The following is a 21916-nucleotide window of genomic DNA, read 5'->3' as shown; positions in this document are numbered from 1 at the left end:
TGCTAATGTAGCATCTACGCTAACCTCTTTAACCGCCATTGTTGTTTAGAACTCACACACACACACACACACACACACACACACACACACACACACACCTAAGCCACGCCCCCTAGATGCCAGTAGCTCCTCTCAGGACTCTGATTGGTCCAAACCACAAAACACCTGCGGGTGAATCTGGATCGTTGTGCCCCACCGCAAAACATTTTAGTTTGTTGTGAAAAGATAATTCTGAATAATTATATCCATACGTAGGAAATAAAAACGAGTCACATTCCAAGAGAGGACACCACAGAAGAAGAGCAGACCTTGTCCTCCTGCGAGCCGAGCAGCTTCTCAAAAGCTTCGTGGCGTTTGATCAAACCCTCCGTCTCATCCACCGCGTTTCCCAGAGTGCCGTTCTGCAGCAGGATCTGTGGAAGAGGTTCAGACCAGCGATCAGCTTCTCGTGTTTCCTCTTTAAAAACAGAAAGGAGAAACCCGACGGATGAGCTTTTACCTCCTGGGAGCCGGAGGTTTTGTCCACGCTGTTGACGTCTCTGTAGAAGACCTGCTCCAGGTGGACGCTTTCTAACCAGCTCTGCTTCTGGTTCCACTGGTCCTCCAGTTTGTCCCGCTCCTCCTGCAGGGCCTCCAGCTTCTCCAACACCTGGAGGAGCCACAGTCAACAAGCCGAACCCCAAAGCAGCTGAGGAGCCTTTTTGTAGTTTCTCACCTCCTTCCTGTTGGTGTCCTGCGTCTGAAGCTCCTCCCCCATGTCCACAGCCTGCTGGTAGGTCTCCTGTCTGGCCTCCATCTCGGCCCACAGCTGCTGGTGTTGTGCCAGCTGGAGGTCGGCGGTCGCCACGTCGCTGATGCTCTCCTCGGCGGCCATCGCACCGATCAGCTGACTGCACCACAGGAAGTAGTCCTGCGCCTGGAGAACGACACAGAGACACAAGAGACGTAAAGCGTGATGGGATTATTTAATGTTTCCGTCTATCTGTCCGTCCGTCCGTTCTCACCGTGTTGAGGAACAGATATCTCTGACACGCTAGTTTTAGCTCCTCCTCCCTCCGCTCTGCGTGGAGTCGGAGCTCCTCCCACCGCTCCACCACTTCCTGCTGCACTTCCTGTAGGCGGAGCTTCAACTGAGGCGTGCAGAGGTCCAGGATGGTGTCGACGGTGTCCAGCTGCTCCTGCAACTACACACACATCACCAACTGTCAATCACTGTGTAGCCCCGCCCCTAAAGCATCCCCTGCTTTATGGTCTGTGTGACTCTAAATGGACCATCATGTACTAAATGAACATCATGCTGTATTGAAGAAGACTTGAAACTAGAGATTGAGACCATAAACTCATGTTTACAATGTTTACTGAGGTAATAAATCAAGAGAGAAGTAGAGTCATTTTCTCATAGAGACTTCTATACAACCAGAGGAGTCGCCCCCTGGTGGACACTAGAGAGAATGCAGCTTTAACACGTGAAGCATCTTCTCTACCTGTTGCTCCGTAGCAGCTAGCTCGTGGAGCAACGCTTCATGCTTCCTCAGCTGTGACGTCACTCCTCTCAAATCCTTCGCCACGTCATCGGGGATGCTCTTCTGTCGCTCCTAGAGAGAGAGAGGGAGGGAGAGAGGTTCTGTAGAGAGGTTCTGTAGAGAGGTTCTGTAGAGAGGTTCTGTAGAGAGAGGTTCTATAGAGAGAGGTTCAGTAGAGAGGTTCTGTAGAGAGGTTCTGTAGAGAGGTTCTGTAGAGAGGTTCAGTAGAGAGAGGTTCAGTAGAGAGAGGTTATGTAAAGAGGTTCTATAGAGAGAGGTTCTATAGAGAGAGGTTATGTAGAGAGGTTCTGTAAAGAGGTTCTATAGAGAGAGGTTCTATAGAGAGAGGTTCTCTAAAGAGGTTCTATAGAGAGAGGTTCTATAGAGAGAGGTTCTATAGAGAGAGGTTCAGTAGAGAGGTTCTGTAGAGAGGTTCTGTAGAGAGGTTCTATAGAGAGAGGTTCTCTAAAGAGGTTCTATAGAGAGAGGTTCTATAGAGAGAGGTTCTATAGAGAGAGGTTCAGTAGAGAGGTTCTGTAGAGAGGTTCTGTAGAGAGGTTCTATAGAGAGAGGTTCTGTAGAGAGGTTCTATAGAGAGAGGTTCTATAGAGAGGTTCTGTAGAGAGAGGTTCTAACCTGGATGAGGGTCAGAGCATCGCTCAGGTCTCTGTAGAAGTGGTGACACTCCTCGGCTCTCTGCAGCCGATCCTGACGCTCCCTGGCCACGCTCCTCAAATCCTCCCAGCATGCACTGCAAACAAACGTCAGAAGTTAAACACAAAGCTCATTTCATCTCCACACAAAGACGAACATTTAGAAATTGGCAGCGAGTCATTTGGGTGGAAACAGCGTGATGTCGTCAGGACAAAGAAAACCTTTAGAAAATGATCCGATCATATGAATGTAAAGCTTTCAACAAGTTAACATGTTTAAATTCATCTGCATTTTACTGGTCTAACTACCTACAGTCCCTACACCTGGGCGTGAACACCTGGGAGTGAACACCTGTGCGTGAACACCTGTGCGTGAACACCTGGGCGTACCTGAGCTGCTGCAGCGTGTCTCTGACCTCAGCGCTCTGAGGGTGCTTGTTGAGGATCAGTCCAGCAGAAAGATCTCTGCAGCTCTGAAGTCTCTCTTCTCCAACTTCAAGCTGCTGCAGGAAACCTTCAAACTTCCCTCGAAGCAACTGAAACGTCAAAAAACACAAATCTCTTTACGTCACGGTGACCTTTATATATTATATATATTTATATAAATAAAATATATATATTTATATATACTAGCAGTACTATAAGTAGTAAGTATACGGTGGAGGCGATGTGGCTGATGTATTGGCAGATATAAAACATAACATAAGCACAATAGATTGATAAAGATCCTGATTTTTATTTAGAGATGGAATATTTTAAAAATAACGCTGGTGGACAAAATGTTTCAAAGACCTGATCTGACGTTTACATATCAGGAGACGTAATATCTGCAATAAGGTCCCGTGAACGAGATAAACCTGCACATGTTGGTAGTCGTTGCCCAGGTCCTGAGACTCTGCCGTCTGTCTCTGCTGGTCCATCCAGTCCTCCAACTCTGAGGACTCTCTTCTGAACTCGTGGAGATGGAGGACTTCCTTTAACCTCTGACCCCTGGAGGGACAGACCAGTTAGTAATCAGATTTATTGAAGCTGATCAAAGGACTTTTGCAGTATCGTACTGAGTATTCGTAGCATCGTACTGAGTATTTGTAGTATCATGATGAGTATTTGTAGCATCGTACTGAGTATTTGTAGTATCATGATGAGTATTTGTAGCATCGTACTGAGTATTTGTAGTATCGTGATGAGTATTTGTAGTATCATGATGAGTATTTGCAGCATTGTACTGAGTATTTGTAGTACTGAGTCAGTATTTACCTGAGAGCAGCCTGGTGCTGCAGCTGCTGGTTCAGGCTGCTGAGGCGACCGTGAGGCCTACTGAGCTCCTCCAGGCTCCAGTTGTGAACCGCCTGCTCCACCTGGTCTCCCAGCTCCTCCACCTCCACCTCCAGAACCTCCAGCTGGCCCTCCAACACCTGCAGCCCAGGGAATCGCACACACGCGCTGCTACGTTTCACCATTTTATTTAAATACAGATATTCACAGAAAGGATTTGGAAAATAAGGAACATTTCTATCTGTGCAACAGATGCAAAGAAAAGTTGAGAAGGAGTTCCACAGGGAAGGATCTGAGGTCCCCTATTGTTTTGGTTTAGGATAAATATGTAAGTTCTCCTCATCAAAAAGTCTAAATATGACTACACCTACATGACACACTGTTGAGTTGTGTCATCTTACTTGGGCATCTGTCAATGGTGTCATAACCTCTTTGTGTGGTTGTCCACCAGAAGCTGACTGACTTCATATCCAGTCTGAAGACACATTCCTACAACACACCTTTGTGTTTTCTAACTATATTCTAACCGGGTGAAGGCTTTTAGTCGTCTGCAGCCCTCTCTCTCAGAGTGAGTGTTGTACCTGGTGTTTGGTGAGGAGGCTCTGAGTGGCCAGCCGGTCTTTGCCGTAGTCGTCGGTGTTCACCAGAGCGAGGGTCTCGGTCAGCCTGGACTCCAGCTCAGAGCAGTCCAGCAGCAGCTGGAGGGACGGTGCACAGTCAGCACAAAGCGCCTCCAAAAACAAAAACCCTTTCTCAAATATATAAATAAAAAATCTCTCTCACCTGTTCTCTGGTGACGGCCTTGCTCAGGTGAGCTGCTCTCCTGTTGCAGGCCTCCTCTAGCTCCTCCCACTCTGCACTCAGGTGTCTGCACCTGCAAATAAAAACATGAAAACAACATTCATCATTCGTCATTTATCGAAGAGATTAGAACATTTTGACATGAAAATAAAAATAAAAATGTCACAATCGACCCTCGAAGAGAAACACAACAGCACCTCTGGAACACCTCTTCGTCCGATTTGCTGGATTTGGCTAGGCCCCGCCCCTTTTCCAGGATGTGGTTCAGGTGTTTTCGGTGGGCGTTCACTTCCGCCTGCAGCTCCTGTGTGAACACATCCAATTTTAGCTGTTTTTTGATTAATAAAACGTTCAGAATGAATAATAAAATGGACCTTTATGTGTCACAAAGCACCCTTTGTTTTGTGTTTTTCACCGTCATTATTATTCTGAGCTGTTTAGATGAACAAATGAAGGATAATCCAGCTGGCACCTTGTGTTTCTGCATGAGGCTGATGGCTCCAGCCAGAGACTTGTCGTATCCTGTGGATCCAGAGGCAGGAACCCGTTCAGAGATCCAGCTGAGCTCCAGGTCCACGTCGTGATGAAACCCAAACAGCAGCACCGACACCTCCAGCTGAGCTCGACGCCGGTCCAGAGGCTTCTGGAGAGACTTGAACCTGCAGCACAAAGATCCTTCAGACAGCATGTCCCACTACATCTGAGAGAAAATCAGCTTCCTCCTTTTCCTTTTCAAAATAAAAGTCCTGCTCCTCTATGGAAACAGAACAATCGTGACTAGAAGTAGATAGAACTAGAACATGTCTTTAGTGCAGAATAACACAGTTACTATGACATCAACCATAGAAAATAAAAATAACAAGTGTATTTTCTTTGATAATGTATTTGTGTGGAGGCTCCACGTGCTATATTTATTAAGTTATTTACATTTTCCAGCCTCTGCGCTCAGCAGCAGTTCAGTCAAAGTTTCACAGAATTAAATAATAATAAATATTCAAATATTGAGGTTTTAATGGGTTTCAATGGGACACATTAGTCCTTAAAGGTCTGAGTGTCTGTATTTTAGCTATATAGTTTATTATAGGAGCTGAAACTCTTTGACCTGTTGGCGGCGCTAGAAAACAAGAAAAAAAAAAGGACGACCAAAGTCATTGGGGTTCATCCTCTGGGGACCGTGAATGTGGACTCACAGAGTGAGGTAGGTGTCGGTCTCACGGAGGATCCTCTGGGAGTCGAAGTGATTGGAGGCGAGGCGTTTGGCCCGGCTGACGATGGAGTTGATCTTCTCCGCCAGCTCCTTGGCCTCCTGCTCCAGCTGCTGATGCTCCTTCACACAGAAACAGTTAAAAGTTATGAATGCATGTTAATCGTTCACCATCAGAGTGTAAATAAAGTTTTAACGTTAACCATCAGAGTGTAAATAAAGTTTTAACGTTAACCATCAGAGTGTAAATAAAGTTTTAACGTTAACCATCAGAGTGTAAATAAAGTTTTAACGTTAACCATCAGAGTGTAAATAAAGTTTTAACGTTAACCATCAGAGTGTAAATAAAGTTTTAACGTTAACCATCAGAGTGTAAATAAAGTTTTACTGACTCAGTAGAACTTGTGTTTCTAGTCTCTGATCATGTTTCATTGTAAACAACCAATCAGAGGAGAGCTAGTAACGTTAGCAGCACCGCTAACGGCTAACCAACGAGGCTCACTTCAGTGACATCATGATGCCTTCAGGCTCTGCTCAGTGAACATGAGTACTGGCTGAAGCTACATTATAACGTCATCATGATGTGTTCACATGTAATCTGTAAAATGTAGTTTTGGTGATGAACTTGAATGAATCCAGTAGTTTGAAGGAGATGTTTTCACATGAATATAAAACAGATATTAGAGATGAATGATGAGCTGTTTGACTTCTAACACATTAAAATACATCATTTAAAATAATAATGACATAAAAATATAAGATTTTATTTCCTTATCTTTTGAATTGTGTGTTTTAATGAAGAACACCATAAATTACTGTAACAAAGTAAAAGTATAACATTTATTATTTTTTATGGTTTACTGTCAATTCAGTTGTCGTCAGCTATTTGTTTTGTTGAACTTTTTTGGGATAATAAACCCAACGTTTGAACTCTAAACTAGACCGGACCACTCATATAAAACGCCCCCCCACCTTCAGAAGCTGTCGGCTGGAGCGGAGGTCGTGACCCTTGGCAGCGTTGTTCAGCATCCACTGGATGGCCTCGATCTTCAGCTTGGCATCCTAAAGGAAGGGAACAGGAATGAGCTTCTCTCTGAGCCTCCAGTAGTTCAGTCACTAGTTCAGTCTTCTACCTGCAGCAGCTCCATCAGCTGCTCCTGCTGCCCCGCCTGCCTCAGTTTGTCTCCTCTGTCGGCCATCTTGTCCTGGAGTCTCCTCCACCGGCTGCTGACCTGAGTGGACTTCCTGCTGATGCTCTGACTGCTGTAGTGCTCTTCGGCCAGCATCTCCTGCCCGAGCTGGACACGAACACGCGTCATTTAATGCACAGTGTGAGACGGACGTCAAATCATTGGACCGGGAACCAGTTTACCTGAACCAGTCGGTCCAGCCGGACGTGGTTGGCCTGCATCTCCTTCTCGGCCACCTCGTGTCTCTTCAGCTTGGGGAGGACGTTGGTGGGGTCGCGGTACGACTCGTCCTCCGCCACCTTAAACTTCTCCTCCATCCACAGCAGCAGCTCGTCTGCGTCTCTCTGGAACTCCTGCAGAAAGAATCTCATAATCAACATTAAAACAGTCGTCACGTTATTAAAGTCTCTCCTTCAAATCATGCTTTTGACATTTATCTGTTCTTAGATCTTCGGTCAGAGTTTGCTGTTTTAAATTATGTCTAAAATTAAGATTTGTCAACAAGAATCTCTCAACCATCAGGTGAAAAACCCCACAAACTGAATTGTTAATAAAACAAATAATGTATCATTTGGAAGTAAATAAATGTTAAAACTTGAGATGAACAGAATATTAGAGCAAAGCTCTATAAAGACTAAATACCTGATACTTCTTGGAGTCCAGCAGCAGACTCCTCCTCCTCTCGCTGCTCTCCTTCAGCTTCCTGTTGGCCTCCTGGATGCTGCTGCTCCTCTCCTTGATGCTTCAAGACCAGAACACACGTCACGACAGTTCTGTCGGGACTCTAAACGCTGCTGAGGAAATGCAGATCTTGACGTTGTGTCTCTTACCGTTTGGCGGCGTAGTGCCGCTGGTCGATGAGCTCCCGGCTGCGTTCGGTGAACCGATCCACCCGTTGGTCCAGAGCCTTCAGGAGACCCTCCAGCTCGTCCTGTCGGCCCAGAAGACTGTGGACGCTGTCCACCGAGTCCTGAACCAGCAAACACAGAATCATCAAAACACACATTGAATCACAACGTCTGATCGTTCTTAGACCATGATGCCACATTGTGTCTTCATGGACCATGAAACCTCCGTCCCTCACCCCGACGTCTTTGACCCTCAGACGGGCTTCGTGTCCCGACAGCGCCGCCTCGATACGGTCTTCCTCCTGGTTCAGCCTCTGGAGCTCCGCCCCCTGCTCCAAACGCTCCCTCCTACTGGCCCACAGCTCGTCGAGCTTGAACCAATCGGCTTCGAGTTTGTCCAGGGTTTGCCGGATGTCGACGCCTCCCGTCTTCCCGTTGGACGAGCCCTGCTGAAGAGATTTCCCCAACGTCTCCACCTCCTCCCACCTGATGAAACAACATGGTGGACATTTATTAATTATTAATATTGAGCTTCTCTGTTGGGGGGGGGGGGCGTCATCTTCACCTGCTCCTCTGCTCCTCCATCTCCAGCCGGAGCTCCCGGTGTTGCTCCAGCAGGGCGACGGCCGAGGCCACGTCGGTGGCCGTCTCCTCCTGCAGGAGGCGCTCCTGCACCGAGCTGGTCCAGCGCTGCAGCTCCTTGGACCGTTGCTGGAAGCTCTGCAGGCCGCGGGCCTCCTCCAGGAGGCGCTGTCTGTCTGCAGCCTGACGCTTCAGCTGGTCCACAAACACAACAGCAGAAGTCTGAAGGTGATTTCTTACAGCTCTCAGAGGATCTAATACAGTTCAGTATCTGTGATGATGAGTCAAACTCAAACCTGATCCAGCAGAGCCTCCAGACCCCGGACCTCCTCCACGATGGCTGCACTCTCTGCTGGACTGCAGTCCTGCTTCCTGGAACACAAGAAACGCATTTCGTGGACTGAAGAAGCAGTTAAACATGAAACCAGCTGGATGATGTTCGCTCTTTGAAACTTTCCTCCATTAAATGTTTAAAATCAGAACAGGAAACAGCTGTTCTCACATCGACAGTTCACTATTTTAAATTGTGTTTTCTCAGATCTGTCAGCAAGAATCTCTCGGTCATGGCTAAAGTTTATTATAGACGTATCCATCGCACTGACACAGCAAAAATGATGTAACGACTAAAACATATGAATATAAATTGAGGGATATTTAAGGTTTCATGAGACGAAAGGTGATTTTTTAAATAATGATATCAAATCTTTGAATTCTACTTAAAGTCTACTAAAGTGTTTTCATTAAACCACTGAGGTTTCTGCAGCCTGGATCAGAAGCCCATACATCTTGGCGACGCTCTTCAGGTAGGCGATCTTGGCCTCCAGGGTCTGGATGTCTCTGAGGGTCTGGGTCTGGTTCTTGTCCTCGGCCATCAGGGTGAAGGAGCTGCAGCCCACGTCCACGACGTCGAGGCCCGACAGCTGACCCTGCAGCTGAGCTTTGGCCTCCCGGCAGCTCAGCAGGAAGGACTGAACGTCAGCCGTGCTCAGCAGCTCGTGGCCCTTCTCGTCCTTCAGCCGCTGGATCCGATCCCACCTGCAGACGCCAGGGACCAGGAAGAGACCAGAATCCAGGTTGGTACAGGTGGAACCGCGTCAAAGATCATGAACCAGTTGAGTTCTGGTTAGTGTCACTTGAGATGTTTGTACCTGTTGGAAACTCTCCTCCGTCCGTCCCGGATCTCTCTCTGTTTGCTGTGTCGGCTCTTCACCAGCTCCTCCGCCATTCGGATGATGTCGTCCAACTGGCCACGCCCACTCGCCAAATCAGTCTGGAAGTTCTAGGACAGGAAGTCAAATCTCACATTTAAATATATTACTTTGAAAAAATGGTCAATCTGACCTCACGTGGTTTGATATTCTAACATTTAAAAATAAAATGTTATCAATATTTCATGTGACGTTATTTCAAAGTCAAAATTAAGATGCAAACAAATAATAACAAAGAAATTGTTGTACTAATTTAATAAATTAACTCTTTAACAATCTTCACCTCGTATTTAGCCTGAACAGCTCCCAGGTTGTCTGCGTCGGTGCTGAAGGAGTTCAGGATGTTCTCCTTGTCCTCCATCCACGACTCAAACTCCTGACAGCCGTTGTAGAACCGATGCAGACGCAGTGTCTCCTGCAGACTCCTCGCCTTCGTCTGCAAAACAAAACATACCAGAAAATCTTGATTTGCTGCATCAATTTCCTCCAGACAAAACTCCATTTCCCAGGCTGCCCCTCTCTTACCGTGACCAGGTGGAACAGGGAGTTGTAGTCCCGGTCCAGCCCGGCCTGCGTGCTCTCCACCGTGTCTCTCTGGTACTGTGGATCTGGCAGCCATGTTGTCTGGATCTCGGCCGTGCCGCGACGCATCGAGCGGCTGCGCCTCGGACGACTCGACTTCCTGCTCGAGCTCTCTGGCACGCCATTGGCCGAGGAGGTGGGAGGAGCCTGAGCAGAGTGAGGGAGAAAAATTACTTATTATAGATCTAAAATGACTCATGACACGACAATGACATCAAAACATTCGCCTGATAATGCTCCATTATTAACAACAACATCTGTGTTGGAATCTACAGGAGGAAAGCTAGCTAGCTAGCTGCTAGCAGCACAGTCCTGCTTGGCGAAAAAAAAAAAGGAGCTAACAGCTAACTTACGGAGGTCGCATTGAGTTACTTTATGACGCGTTCAAGCTCTATTAAGTAAAAATTAGTATTGGTCGAGAGCAGATTATAATGCTAACATGTATGTGTTCAAATGTAATCTTGTAAAATGTAGTTTTTTGGCGAGAAATTAATAATGAATCTGCAAAAAACAATCTGCAAACGGTAATAAAGTCGTTTTGTTTTTTACCGCGGTATCGACTACATTTTTGGTGTCATGACATCCTATTTTAAAGCCTAAAGACTGATTTAAAAAAGGTGTCTGATAATTTATCTAATTTAAATGTTATTGATCATTGACCGTACGGTGGCTGGCAGGAGGCTCAGGTAGGTTTTGGGGACGAGCTGCTGGTTTCCTCGGGCGTCTCTGGCCAGAACTCCGTCCGGCTCGGTGCTGACGACGGTTACGATCTCGTTACGATCCCACGGAAACTGACCTGCAATCAGTTTAGTTCAAAGTACATTTAAAAAAGGAAAAGTTCAATTAAGAACAAAATATATTCTATGAAAGACTCTTGCACTTATATATTTATACTTCCGCTCCGTTATCCTTCACGCCACTCCAGAGAAAAACATCAAATAATTTAACTATTTTCTTTTTTAAATATCCACCACCTGAAGTTACTTTTCCTACCGGTTTTACAACATTATTAATCTATTTTTGATCTATTCCAATTTAATATTAATAGTAATATTAATACATATTATGAATATTAAGTAATATGACTTAATGATTACTATAAATAATATTCATAACCAGAAAATACAACAGACTTGATCAAATCAGATAAAAATTAGACGATATAGAACAGATAAACATATATGCATAACTTAGATGTAAAATAAAACCAAATGAACAATAATAATAATAATATTATTATTATAACAAAAAGTATTTTGCCGTCCGTCGTGAAAACTAATCCCAAAAAGATTTTACTGACAGGAAATTAAACTAGAAATAAATGATTGACATGCACCTGGAAGTTTACTGACCAAACATCCAAACTAAAAAACTAACGTCTAATGTTTGTTTCCCATCATGCACTGCTGCAGACCTCCAGTACCTCTGCTGTATCTGAAGAGGACCTTGGCCTTGCTGTCCTCACTCCCGGAGCCCCTCCCTCCCCTGGCACTAGACGGCGGTGATGTCACCGCTCCTGGCGCCTCCTCGTCTCCGGAAGAGTCGCTGTATTGGATCATCTTACTCTGCTGAGGCTCCGCCTAGACAGGAAGTGAGTCACAGGAAGTGAGTCGGCGTCATTTTTTAGAGCTCCTGTGGACCGATATGCTGAGTTTTGATTTGAGTCCGGTACTCACAGTCAGAGCCGTTAGCTGGGCGGCGCTCCTCGACTGCTCCGTCAGTCTCTTGATCTCCGAGGCGTAGGCCGCCATCTCCCTCTCCACCCGCAGGTGGCGCTGCAGCAACGCCGCCGTGCTCGACTCGTCCTTCCCATGATCCTCGCTGGTCAGCAGCGGTTTCCTGTCGCCCAGCCAGGAGTCGGCCTCCGCCACATCTGCAAAGTACTGAACGGTGGAAAAAGGGAGGTCTGAGGATCTGGTCCTCCTAAACCACAACCACGCTCAGCAACTATAACTATGATTGTGGTTTACGGGGACACGGCAGGAGGCTCAAAAAAACACGACCACGAATCCTGATTGGATGGTCAAAACACCTCATTGTGACATCTACACAATATTTATATACATTTTATAATATAATAATAGGTGAAATATTGTGAAAACAAAGAAATTAAAACATAAAAGACACTAAAGACTGAAATAATAAATCCTCAATGATCTGAAGGAAGCTCTAACTGCTTTTGGCTTTTATATTATATTATATTATGTTATATTATATTATATTATATTATATGATTATATGATATTATATTATATTATATTATAGGATGGATAGATACTATTTTATTTTATTTGAGATAAAATAGATAAAAAATAACACGGTAAAAAGTATTGAATATAAAAATTCACAATATATACAATAAAATAGAATAATATTAAATTAACTAACTAAACAATAGTGCAAAGATGTAACCAAACAAACAGTATAACGGTGTTATATACTTCCACAAGGCCTTAAGAATAAAAAAACGTTTGTTTGTACTTCTTCCCAGAAGACGTGCTAATCAATAGCCTAGCTACAATGCTAGCTACTTTATTCATCACACTGGAGGGAACGAATAAACTCGAGGCATCAAAACGTGACATCTGGATGACTTTGTCCAATGACAGACAGATAAAATAAACTTTAACGTATATTAAAATGGATAGATGGCGTTTTCTCACCTGCTTGATGGCGGCGGCGGCCTGCAGTCTGTCGCGGCGTCCCGTCGCTTCGTCGGTCAGGCGGTTCCACTGCTTCTTCAGGGTTCGGATCCACTTCTGGACGGCTCGCTGGTCCGGCGGACTCTGTTTGGACAGCAGGTCCTGACCGCGACCCAGAACCCCCCGGTACAGGGTCTCCTGGGCCTGGAGCTCCGCCTCCAATGCCTGACAAGGAAGTAATTCAGATTAATGACACAAAAATGCAACAAATCAATATGACTTTTTCTTTTGTTTGTAAAGATGAAATCTTCCACGTCATCATTTATTTAAATCCTTAATTTTTGTGGTAAATAAAACTCATTTAGACGTTGCAACGTGCCACTAAAGGCAAGTAAATAAAGTAAATAAATACAAATACACTAAAAAAAAAAGTAATTCAGATCAAAGGCATCATAATGACATTATTTGGAGTTTTTAGTCGATGTAAAATCAAGAAATGTTCTCTTAAAGTTTTGTTTAAGTATTTAAACATTTAACGCATGAAAAGTAAACTGAGAACAAGAAGAAACTTTAACTGAAGAAATTAAATAAGTTTAATGAGCATGAATATTTGTATTATTGTTATTACTATTATATTTGTTCCCCCGTCTGTGTGTGTGTGTGTCTGTGTATGTAGGTGTGTACTACCTTGTATGCGTGTGTGTGTGTGTGTGTGTGTGTGTGTGTGTGTGTGTGAACTACCTTGTGTTTGTGTTGACTCAGCTGGATGTGGTTCAGGTCTCGTCCTAGTCCGGCGGTCTGGAGCCTCAGCCAGCGTTCATAGAGCCAGAACTCGACCTCCTCACAGTCAGAGAAGAACTCAAACAGCCTCAACTGAGCCTCCAGCTGTCTCCTCCTGGTGGGGGGGAACAAGAGAGGAGAGGAAAAGACGTGAGAGAAGGAAACAAGATGAGAGGGTAGGAGATGAGAGAGGAGAGGAGATAACAAGAGAGGAGAGGAAAGGAGGAAACAGGAGGGTAAAGGAAACAAGACAGAAGAGGAGAAGAAAGGAGAGGAGAGGAGGAAACAAAAGAGGAGATAAGTGGAAAGGAGAGCAGAGGAGGATACAAGAAAGGAGGAAACAAGAGAGGTGAGGAAAAGACATAAGAGAAGGAAACAAGTTGAGAGGGTAGGATGAAACGAGAGAGGAGAGAAGGAAACGAGAGGAGAAAACGAGGAGAGGTGAGGAGTGATATATATTCATATATTTAGTAAACGTTCTGTTTCTTAATTATTATCCATAAAGTGAAAAGAGAAGGAAACCTGCTGCTGCTGAGAGAAACCAGAGATCTGTACTGAGAGTCCAGAGCGCTCACTCTGCTCTGGATGTGAGGACCGTCTGTCTGCTTCACCTGAGAGGAAGAAACACAGGACCTCCTTTAAAAACACCTGATGGTATGATAATATATTAACATAATCTATATGATGCTATATTAACATAATCAATATGCTGATATATTAACATAATCAATATCTTACCTTCATCACTGTGATATATTAACATAATCAATACGATGATATATTAACATAATCAATACGATGATATATTAACATAATCAATATGATGATATATTAACATAATCTATATGATGCTATATTAACATAATCAATATGCTGATATATTAACATAATCTATATGATACTGTATTAACATAATAAATATGATGATATATTAACATAATCTATATGATGATATATTAACATGATCAATATGCTGATATATTAACATAATCTATATGATACTGTATTAACATAATCAATATGATGATATATTAACATAATCTATATGATGATATATTAACATAATCAATACGATGATATATTAACATAATCAATATGATGATATATTAACATAATCAATGCGGTGATATATTAACATAATCAATATGATGCTATATTAACATAATCTATATGATGATATATTAACATGATCAATATGCTGATATATTAACATAATCAATACGATGATATATTAACATAATCAATGCGGTGATATATTAACATAATCTATATGATGCTATATTAACATAATCAATATGATGCTATATTAACATAATCTATATGATGACATATTAACATAATCAATATCTTACCTTCATCACTGTGATATATTATCATAATCAATACGATGATATATTAACATAATCAATAACTTACCTTCATCGTCGTGATGGTTTCTCCATGAGCTGAGATCTGAGCTTCCAGGAGGTCTTGTTTCTGAAGGAGAGACTCCGCCTCCGCCAGCTGTTTACCCAGTTCAGAGGAACTGGCCTGGGACTGTGGACAGAGGATAAGATCATCACCAAAACTACACCGTTTATCAGAGACAAAAACTCTCATAATCGTCAGATTTTCTTCTTTCCGACGGTCCTTGAACACATCATGTGTGATGAATACTTCAGTCAAAAGAAACCGAATCAAAGCTTAAAATTATGATTTTTCATCATAAACATTTTATTCTACAAATCAGAGAAACTACGAAAGTGTTCAGGGAGTTAATTAGCATCCCAATTAATATCACAGTTGACGTGAATAATCAGTGCACCTTGCTAACCGAGCTAGCTTGCTATCGTTAGCTGGTAACTTACAGTATGCTATGCTAACGACCAACCAACACCCTCTCATTCAAATATGGTCACTTCTGTCTAAGAAAAAACAATGACTACATGCATTTATTTTATTTTGTAAACGCATAAACTTCCTGTTCCTGTGCAGCATCCTCATAAATAATGAATAATAACAATTATTATTATTAGTGTCAGTGTGAACTCACCTGTAGTTCTTTCAGCTCCTGGGAGACGAGCTCGATGTCTCGGAGGACGCTGAGGTTTTCAACTACATTTCCCAGCAGCCCCCTCTGCTCTTGGAGCTGCTGCAGTAGGTCCTTCCATCGATGGCGAATGCTCTCCTCTCTTACAAACACAAAACACAAATATATTATAATATATATTATAATATATAATAGTATATATATATATATATATTATAATAATATTATAAGAAGAATAATATGAATATATATATAATAATATTATAATAATAATAATAATAATATATATATATATAATAATATTATTATAATAATAATATATATATATATAATATTATAATAATATATATATTATATATATTATAATATATTATATATATATATATATATAATAATATTATTATAATAATAATAATAATTATAATATATATATATATAATAATATTATTATAATAATAATAATAATAATAATATATATATTATAATATATTATATATATATGCCACATGTTGATGTTTTAGTCCCGTTTTACAGCGCAGGATAACATTAAACGGTGTCTCTGACCTCCTGGTGAGCTGCTCCTTGCTGTGGTAGTTTCCTCTCTCCACGCTCTCCGCCATGTCTCTCAGGGCGGTGAAGCGCGGCTCTCTGGCCAGAGCGTCGGTGGCCAACGCCTCCAGACGCCGTCCGGCCGCCTGAGCCTCCTCCAGAGAGGACAGACCTCGGATGTCCTGTCTCCGGATGAGACGCAGCGTGTCCTCCAGGTAGCCCTCCCTCAGCGCTGCCTGGGAAACCACGACAACAACAACAACAACAACAACAACAACAACAACAACTATGTGAGGAGATGAGCACAGATCCAGCTGACGGGTAAAAAGAAACAACAGTTTGCTTTAGTCACAAATGTCTGAAGACTAAAAATCGTAATATATTAACCAACAAAGTCATTCGATTTTGGGATGTTTGTAATGCACGAGGAAGTCTTTTATTTTGAAAGGTTACCTTCCTCTCAAACTTCTGCGCGAGCTGCTCCAGGTTCTCCAGACGGAGCAGCGCCTCCTGCAGAGCTCGCTCCCTCTCGTGTTCTGCTCTCTCCAGGAGAACCCAACTCCTCTCTACGTCACTCAGGGTTTTACCTTCACACACACACACACACACACACACACACACACACACACACACACACACACACAGAGACAGACACACACAAAACGCAATGAGAAAAGTTGTGGTGTTACACAAATCAATCTAATTTGTCCATCTGCACACATTTCTATTTGATTATCTTAAGAATATAAACACAATGTGTCTACGTATCGATGTGTGTGTGTCTGTGTGTGTGTGTGTGTCTGTCTCTGTCTGTGTGTGTGTGTGTCTGTCTCTGTCTGTGTGTGTGTGTGTGTGTGTGTGTGTGTGTGTGTGTGTGTGTCTGTGTGTGTGTGTGTGTGTCTGTCTCTGTCTGTGTGTGTGTGTGTCTCTGTGTGTGTGTGTGTGTGTGTGTGTGTCTCTGTGTGTGTGTGTGTGTGTGTGTGTGTGTGTGTGTGTGTGTGTGTGTGTGTGTGTGTGTGTGTGTGTGTGTGTGTCGTACCCTCTGGAGCATAGTAAGCTCGTTGGTTGTTGGCGTTCAGCAGCGTCTTCAGACTGAACAGATGCGCTTCGATCGCTCCGCGCTCCTGATGAACAGAGACGTGAATCTCTTGAGCTCCACGTTCACTTTGCTACGTCACTGATGTGTAGAAGTGGAGAATCTAACTCATCTTATTATTTATTGGTGTTCAGCTCTCTCACATTACAGTGTAATATTTAGTAAGAAGCACTATTTGATCTGATTATTATGTGTATTCATCTGAACAATTCTGAATTATTACATTTAGAGTTTGATTCCAAATATAAATCCCAAAGAACCTGTAAACGTTCTAAACTCACCTTCTAACCTGTGAAGGTAGTTATGTGTGTTTATGTCGTCTATTCCTTTGTATTGTAATTGCTTCTATCGTGTCTGTTGTTTACCATGTAAAGTGCCTTTTAAAGCGCTATACAAATAAAATGTATTATATTATTATTGATTTAAATGAGCGATCGAGGATTTCTCCCAGAGTTCTTTGCTTCTCTCTCGACCTGCTAACCAGAGTCGGTCTGCCGTCGCCATCTTGTTTTTTCTACGTCACTCCTCCTCAGTCCAAATATGGTCACTTCCTGTTCACTGGTTGCAAAAAAACAAGATGGCGACGACGACCTCGCCGAACTGGAGGCTTCAAAACGTCCACAAACCAACGGGTGACGTCACCACTACGTCCACTTCTATAAATATTCAATGAGTCTAACGACGGGAAACAAATCAAATCCAGCTGCGTAGAGCTGCGTACTTTATGATGTCATCGCTCATCATCACAATACTAAGTATTCTTTGGATTTTGAGAGAGAAAAACTGTTTTGAAGCACAAAAAAATAATAGAATTAAATATCTTTTTTCAACAAAAGGAGTGAAGACACTGAAGAAGAGCTCTGAGCTGAAGGCTGAGTGAAGGTGAGTCTCACCTGGTATTTGGGAGGTTTCTCCACCGTCCTGTAGGTCTTGAACCACATCAGGAGCTTCTGCATCTCCCTCACTGAGTTTGGGAATCGTCTGTCGTTCAGCTGCAGAACCTTCAGTCAGTCAGACAACAAGCAACACGTGAAGTTCAGCCCGGAGTCCTCACATCCAGACGGCAGCACTAACGTTCGTGTTGTTGTTACCTTGGTCTTGATCCACAGAAGCAGATCTGAGACCAGCCTCTCGTACTGGACCTTCATGTCATCCAGCTCCATCAGCATCCCGACGATCTGAGGACACAGATCCTGAGTCAGTCTGACGTCTCGTTGTTTAAACTTTATTCCAATAGAGCTGCAACTAAAGGAGTCTGTTCATTATCAATTCAACTGTCAGTTCACTAATAGAATGCAGAGAATGTCAATAAACGGTGAAGAAATAACGAACACAACATCCTGAAGCTCAAAGTGACAAACGAAAAGCAGTAAATCTGAACAGTTCAGAGGCTGGAAACCAGTTTGTCACTTTAGCTTGAAAATGGCCAAAATGTATCGATAATTCTGTAGTAAAATAATTTAGTAAAATCAACAAATACAAATAAAACAGAAAAGCGACGACATCACATAAAAGCCGGTCTGTAGAAATGTGAAGAAAAATGTTTTAAAAGATTGAAAGTTAAAAGACTGAGGACCTGAGGCGGATCCCTGAGGAACCTCACCAGTTCCTTTAGAGGTTTTTAGGAGTTTTCTGTGTATTAAAACACATTAAAACGCTGTAAACACAGAACACACCTTGTTGTGGGATCTGGTGGAAGTTTCTCTCCTGAACTGTTTCTTTAACCAGCGACCGCTGAGACTTCCTCCCAGCGACATACTCAGCTGTTACACACACACACCTGCAGCTCATCTACCCAGAAGAACACCGTGTCACACCTGGACCAGTCTACACACCTTCTACACACCTTCTACACACCTTTCACCTGCAGTCAAAGGAGACCTGAGAGGAGCTTAGACACACCTGAGACACAGGTCCACATGGAGTCACGATGTATAGAACCCTGAACACACCAGTAAAGGTAGATCTATACGGTAGAAAACCACTAAGATGCTTCTAGATACCTTCGTCACATCTGGAACACACCTGCTGTCGACAGTATACCTGCTGAAAATGATTCCAGATCCCTTGACCACTTATTCAAACACACCTCATACACCTGTTGTCTCTAATTTAAGCCTAAATCGTTTCTCGTGGAAACATCTAACACACCTGGACACACCTGGTGCTCACAGTGTTACTGCTGGAGATGCTTCTAGATAACTCAGCCACAGCTGTGCACACCTGGCGGCTGTGTAACTTTAATTTAAGCATAAATACTTTGACCACACCTGGAACATACTTGCTACATGTGCTTTAAGCCTGAAAAGCCGTTGTGTAAACCTCTCATGAGCCTGTAATGCACCTGGTGCACACATTATACCTGCTAGGTGTGTTTCTAAATCCCCACGACACACCTGGCAGACCTGCTACCGCCGATTCAGACCTGAAAAGCCTTTTATCCAAACCTCTGCACACCTGGAATAACACCTGGAATAACACCTGGAATAACCCACTACAGGTGAGCTGGAGGCTGGAAGCTCACGTGACACACCTGAAGCCCCGCTAGGTGACCCAGGTAACACACCTGCTTTACCTGCTGCAGAAGCATAAACCGCCAACGCTGCTCGAGCTCCAACCATCACGACTCAACATGAGGAGAATTAGACAAGAGAAGTATTTCATCACATCGATGCAGAAATCCTCCACCGAGCATCTAAACGTGGCCTCAAAGCTTCAGAGAACAGAGAAACAAACAGGAAACAGCTGAGAAACAGAAGGAAGAATAAACTTTCTGTCCAGCAAAGTGACGGGAAATCATCTTCTGTTCTCGTCACAAAGAAGCCACAACAGTCTGAGAGCAGACCAACAACCCAACAGAGACAAGCAACAACAAGCAGAAACACACGACAGCCTCTCGGATCCACAGAGATCCTCGCTGCTCTAGCTGTGACTGAGCAGCAGGTGAAGGTGTGCAGCTTCTTCCTGCTGCAGCGTCTCAGACTGTGATCTCATCTGATGAGCTTAGTGGCTGAAGCCCCGCCCACAGCGGACTACACAGGATAGAGAGGCTCCACGGTCAGCTGACCACCAGCTGGACACCAGCTGACCACCAGCTGGACACCAGCTGACCACCAGCTGGACATGAGACCATGAGCATCGGTCCTGCAGACAGAAGTACAGAGACTACACGGTGAAAAGTACTCTGTTACGGGTACAAGTACAAAGACTACACGGACGGTGAAAAATACTCTGTTTTAACACCACAATGTGAAAATACTGTGTTTTCCTGCATATGTCAGTAAAATCAGTTAAATGTAGTTGAAGTATTAACACTGACTGTTCTCCCTAACCTCAACTTTATTACTAATAAACTCACATTATTACATCTAAAACCAGCACATGTTTTTACTGGAAAAACAATATAAATTATTTTTTAAATTGTTTATTTTCTTAAAATCAATTCATCGATTAATAATTTTTATATATTTTTCTGCAAAAACAAAAGACTTGTAAAGTAACTTTAACGTCATCTAAATGTAGTGAAGAGCAAAGGAGAATATTCCTCTGAGATTATTATGATAGAAGTATTACGGGTCATGAGGATGCTCAAAGTACTTGAGTAAATATATACTTTCCACCGCTGCTTATAGATTAATAACTATGATATCATTCTGCAGTTCATTTGTATATTTAATGTAAAAAGGTGATCAACACATTATGTTTTTCCTTCCTGTGAGTATTCATTTATTATTCATCATATTCTTGTGTTTAAATGTCTTTATTATTATTCCTCAGAGTCTCTCATCGTCACATGAAGATTAAAACTTATGTTGTTTCCTCCAGTGTTGCTGTGAGTTCTGTGAGCAGGTGAATCTAATCCAGCAGTAATCCTCACTGACTGACTGTCTGTGTGTTAATCACACTGCTGCTGCAGTTCCTACGGCAGCCTGCAGAGGACAGAAGAGTCCACGGTTTGGACCGTTAGTGTGTCTCTACTAAGAGACTACTGCTAGTACTACTGCTAGTACTGCTAGTACTACTGCTGCTGCTAGTACTACTGCTGCTAGTACTACTGCTAGTGCTACTACTGCTGCTAGTACTGGCAGTAGCAGCAGTACTAGCAGCAGTAGTAGTACTAGCAGCAGTACTAGCAGCAGTACTAGCAGTAGTCTACTGCCAATTTTAAAATGAAATACAATAGAGCATATTTCTAATAGATTGTACTTTGTGTACTTTGCACTTCCTCTTACTGTTCTGATACAGTGTGTGTGTGTCTGTGTGTGTGTGTGTGTGTTTGTGTGTGTGTCTGTGTGTAGGTCTGTGTGTGTGTGTGTGTGTGTGTGTGTGTGTGTGTGTGTGTGTGTGTGTGTGTGTGTGTGTGTGTGTGAATGTGTGTGTGTGTGTGTGTGTGTGAATGTGTGTGTGTGTGTGTGTGTGTGTGAATGTGTGTGTGTGTGTGTGTCTGTGTGTGTGTGTGTGTCTGTGTGTGTGTGTGTGTGTGTGTGTGTTCAGACCTTGGTGAGTCTCTTCTGGATGGTCTGGCCCTGCTTCATCCTGGAGAAGTAGTGGTAGTACAGAGACACGTAGGTCATGATGGACTTCTCGTCCGGATGCTTGACCACCACGTCCTCCACCTCCAGCAGCTGCATGATCCCAAACTGACGCTCCGCCACAGAGAAGGCGTGCTGCAGGTTACTGAGCGTGTCCTCAGCATGGAGACGACTGTAGTCAAAGAGGTCAGGCCTGGAGGGGGGACAGACAGCGAGACAGAGAGAGGGATGAAGGCAGATTGGATGGTGAATAGAAAGAAATGTGTGTGTCTGTGTGCGTGTGTGTGTGTTACCTGTGTGCGTGGATCAGGGCGTTGAAGGCCAGTCCGTTCCTCCAGCTGGAAGAGAAGTCGTTCACGTTTACGCCGTCGTAACCAGAAGTTTTCCTCTGACACCAGATCAGCAGAGCCTCCTTAGCTGAG

The 21916-nt window shown here is 43.4% G+C and overlaps 1 protein-coding gene across 1 annotated transcript in view; it reads right to left on the bottom strand.

The window, feature by feature from the left end:
- sptbn5 (spectrin, beta, non-erythrocytic 5) overlaps positions 1 to 21916 on the bottom strand; it is a gene marked incomplete at its 5' end in the record, with an annotated part of 47643 nt that overhangs the window by 21167 nt on the left and 4560 nt on the right. Inside the window, 41 exons of the mRNA XM_079174640.1 lie at positions 309 to 413; positions 500 to 649; positions 716 to 916; positions 1005 to 1184; positions 1485 to 1595; positions 2160 to 2274; positions 2567 to 2712; positions 3034 to 3166; positions 3434 to 3591; positions 4033 to 4149; positions 4235 to 4325; positions 4450 to 4556; positions 4725 to 4911; positions 5443 to 5579; positions 6429 to 6518; positions 6590 to 6754; positions 6829 to 6999; positions 7289 to 7388; positions 7477 to 7616; positions 7731 to 7980; positions 8060 to 8271; positions 8373 to 8448; positions 8860 to 9111; positions 9225 to 9355; positions 9568 to 9720; positions 9810 to 10013; positions 10532 to 10662; positions 11290 to 11446; positions 11543 to 11749; positions 12530 to 12733; positions 13250 to 13403; positions 13811 to 13899; positions 14705 to 14824; positions 15321 to 15459; positions 15882 to 16102; positions 16320 to 16453; positions 16906 to 16990; positions 17856 to 17963; positions 18054 to 18140; positions 21459 to 21687; positions 21788 to 21916. The exon at positions 21788 to 21916 is cut by the window's right edge and continues 29 nt beyond it. Of these exons, the coding sequence (XP_079030766.1) occupies positions 309 to 413; positions 500 to 649; positions 716 to 916; positions 1005 to 1184; positions 1485 to 1595; positions 2160 to 2274; positions 2567 to 2712; positions 3034 to 3166; positions 3434 to 3591; positions 4033 to 4149; positions 4235 to 4325; positions 4450 to 4556; positions 4725 to 4911; positions 5443 to 5579; positions 6429 to 6518; positions 6590 to 6754; positions 6829 to 6999; positions 7289 to 7388; positions 7477 to 7616; positions 7731 to 7980; positions 8060 to 8271; positions 8373 to 8448; positions 8860 to 9111; positions 9225 to 9355; positions 9568 to 9720; positions 9810 to 10013; positions 10532 to 10662; positions 11290 to 11446; positions 11543 to 11749; positions 12530 to 12733; positions 13250 to 13403; positions 13811 to 13899; positions 14705 to 14824; positions 15321 to 15459; positions 15882 to 16102; positions 16320 to 16453; positions 16906 to 16990; positions 17856 to 17963; positions 18054 to 18140; positions 21459 to 21687; positions 21788 to 21916 (6076 nt within the window). The remainder of the gene's footprint in view (positions 1 to 308; positions 414 to 499; positions 650 to 715; positions 917 to 1004; positions 1185 to 1484; positions 1596 to 2159; positions 2275 to 2566; positions 2713 to 3033; positions 3167 to 3433; positions 3592 to 4032; positions 4150 to 4234; positions 4326 to 4449; positions 4557 to 4724; positions 4912 to 5442; positions 5580 to 6428; positions 6519 to 6589; positions 6755 to 6828; positions 7000 to 7288; positions 7389 to 7476; positions 7617 to 7730; positions 7981 to 8059; positions 8272 to 8372; positions 8449 to 8859; positions 9112 to 9224; positions 9356 to 9567; positions 9721 to 9809; positions 10014 to 10531; positions 10663 to 11289; positions 11447 to 11542; positions 11750 to 12529; positions 12734 to 13249; positions 13404 to 13810; positions 13900 to 14704; positions 14825 to 15320; positions 15460 to 15881; positions 16103 to 16319; positions 16454 to 16905; positions 16991 to 17855; positions 17964 to 18053; positions 18141 to 21458; positions 21688 to 21787) is intronic.

This window comes from Pholis gunnellus (genome assembly GCF_910591455.1).
Source record: "Pholis gunnellus genome assembly, chromosome: 15".
NCBI lineage: Eukaryota > Metazoa > Chordata > Actinopteri > Perciformes > Pholidae > Pholis > Pholis gunnellus.
Note: the sequence above shows the minus strand (reverse complement) of the source record. Positions and strands in the feature narration are given on the sequence as shown.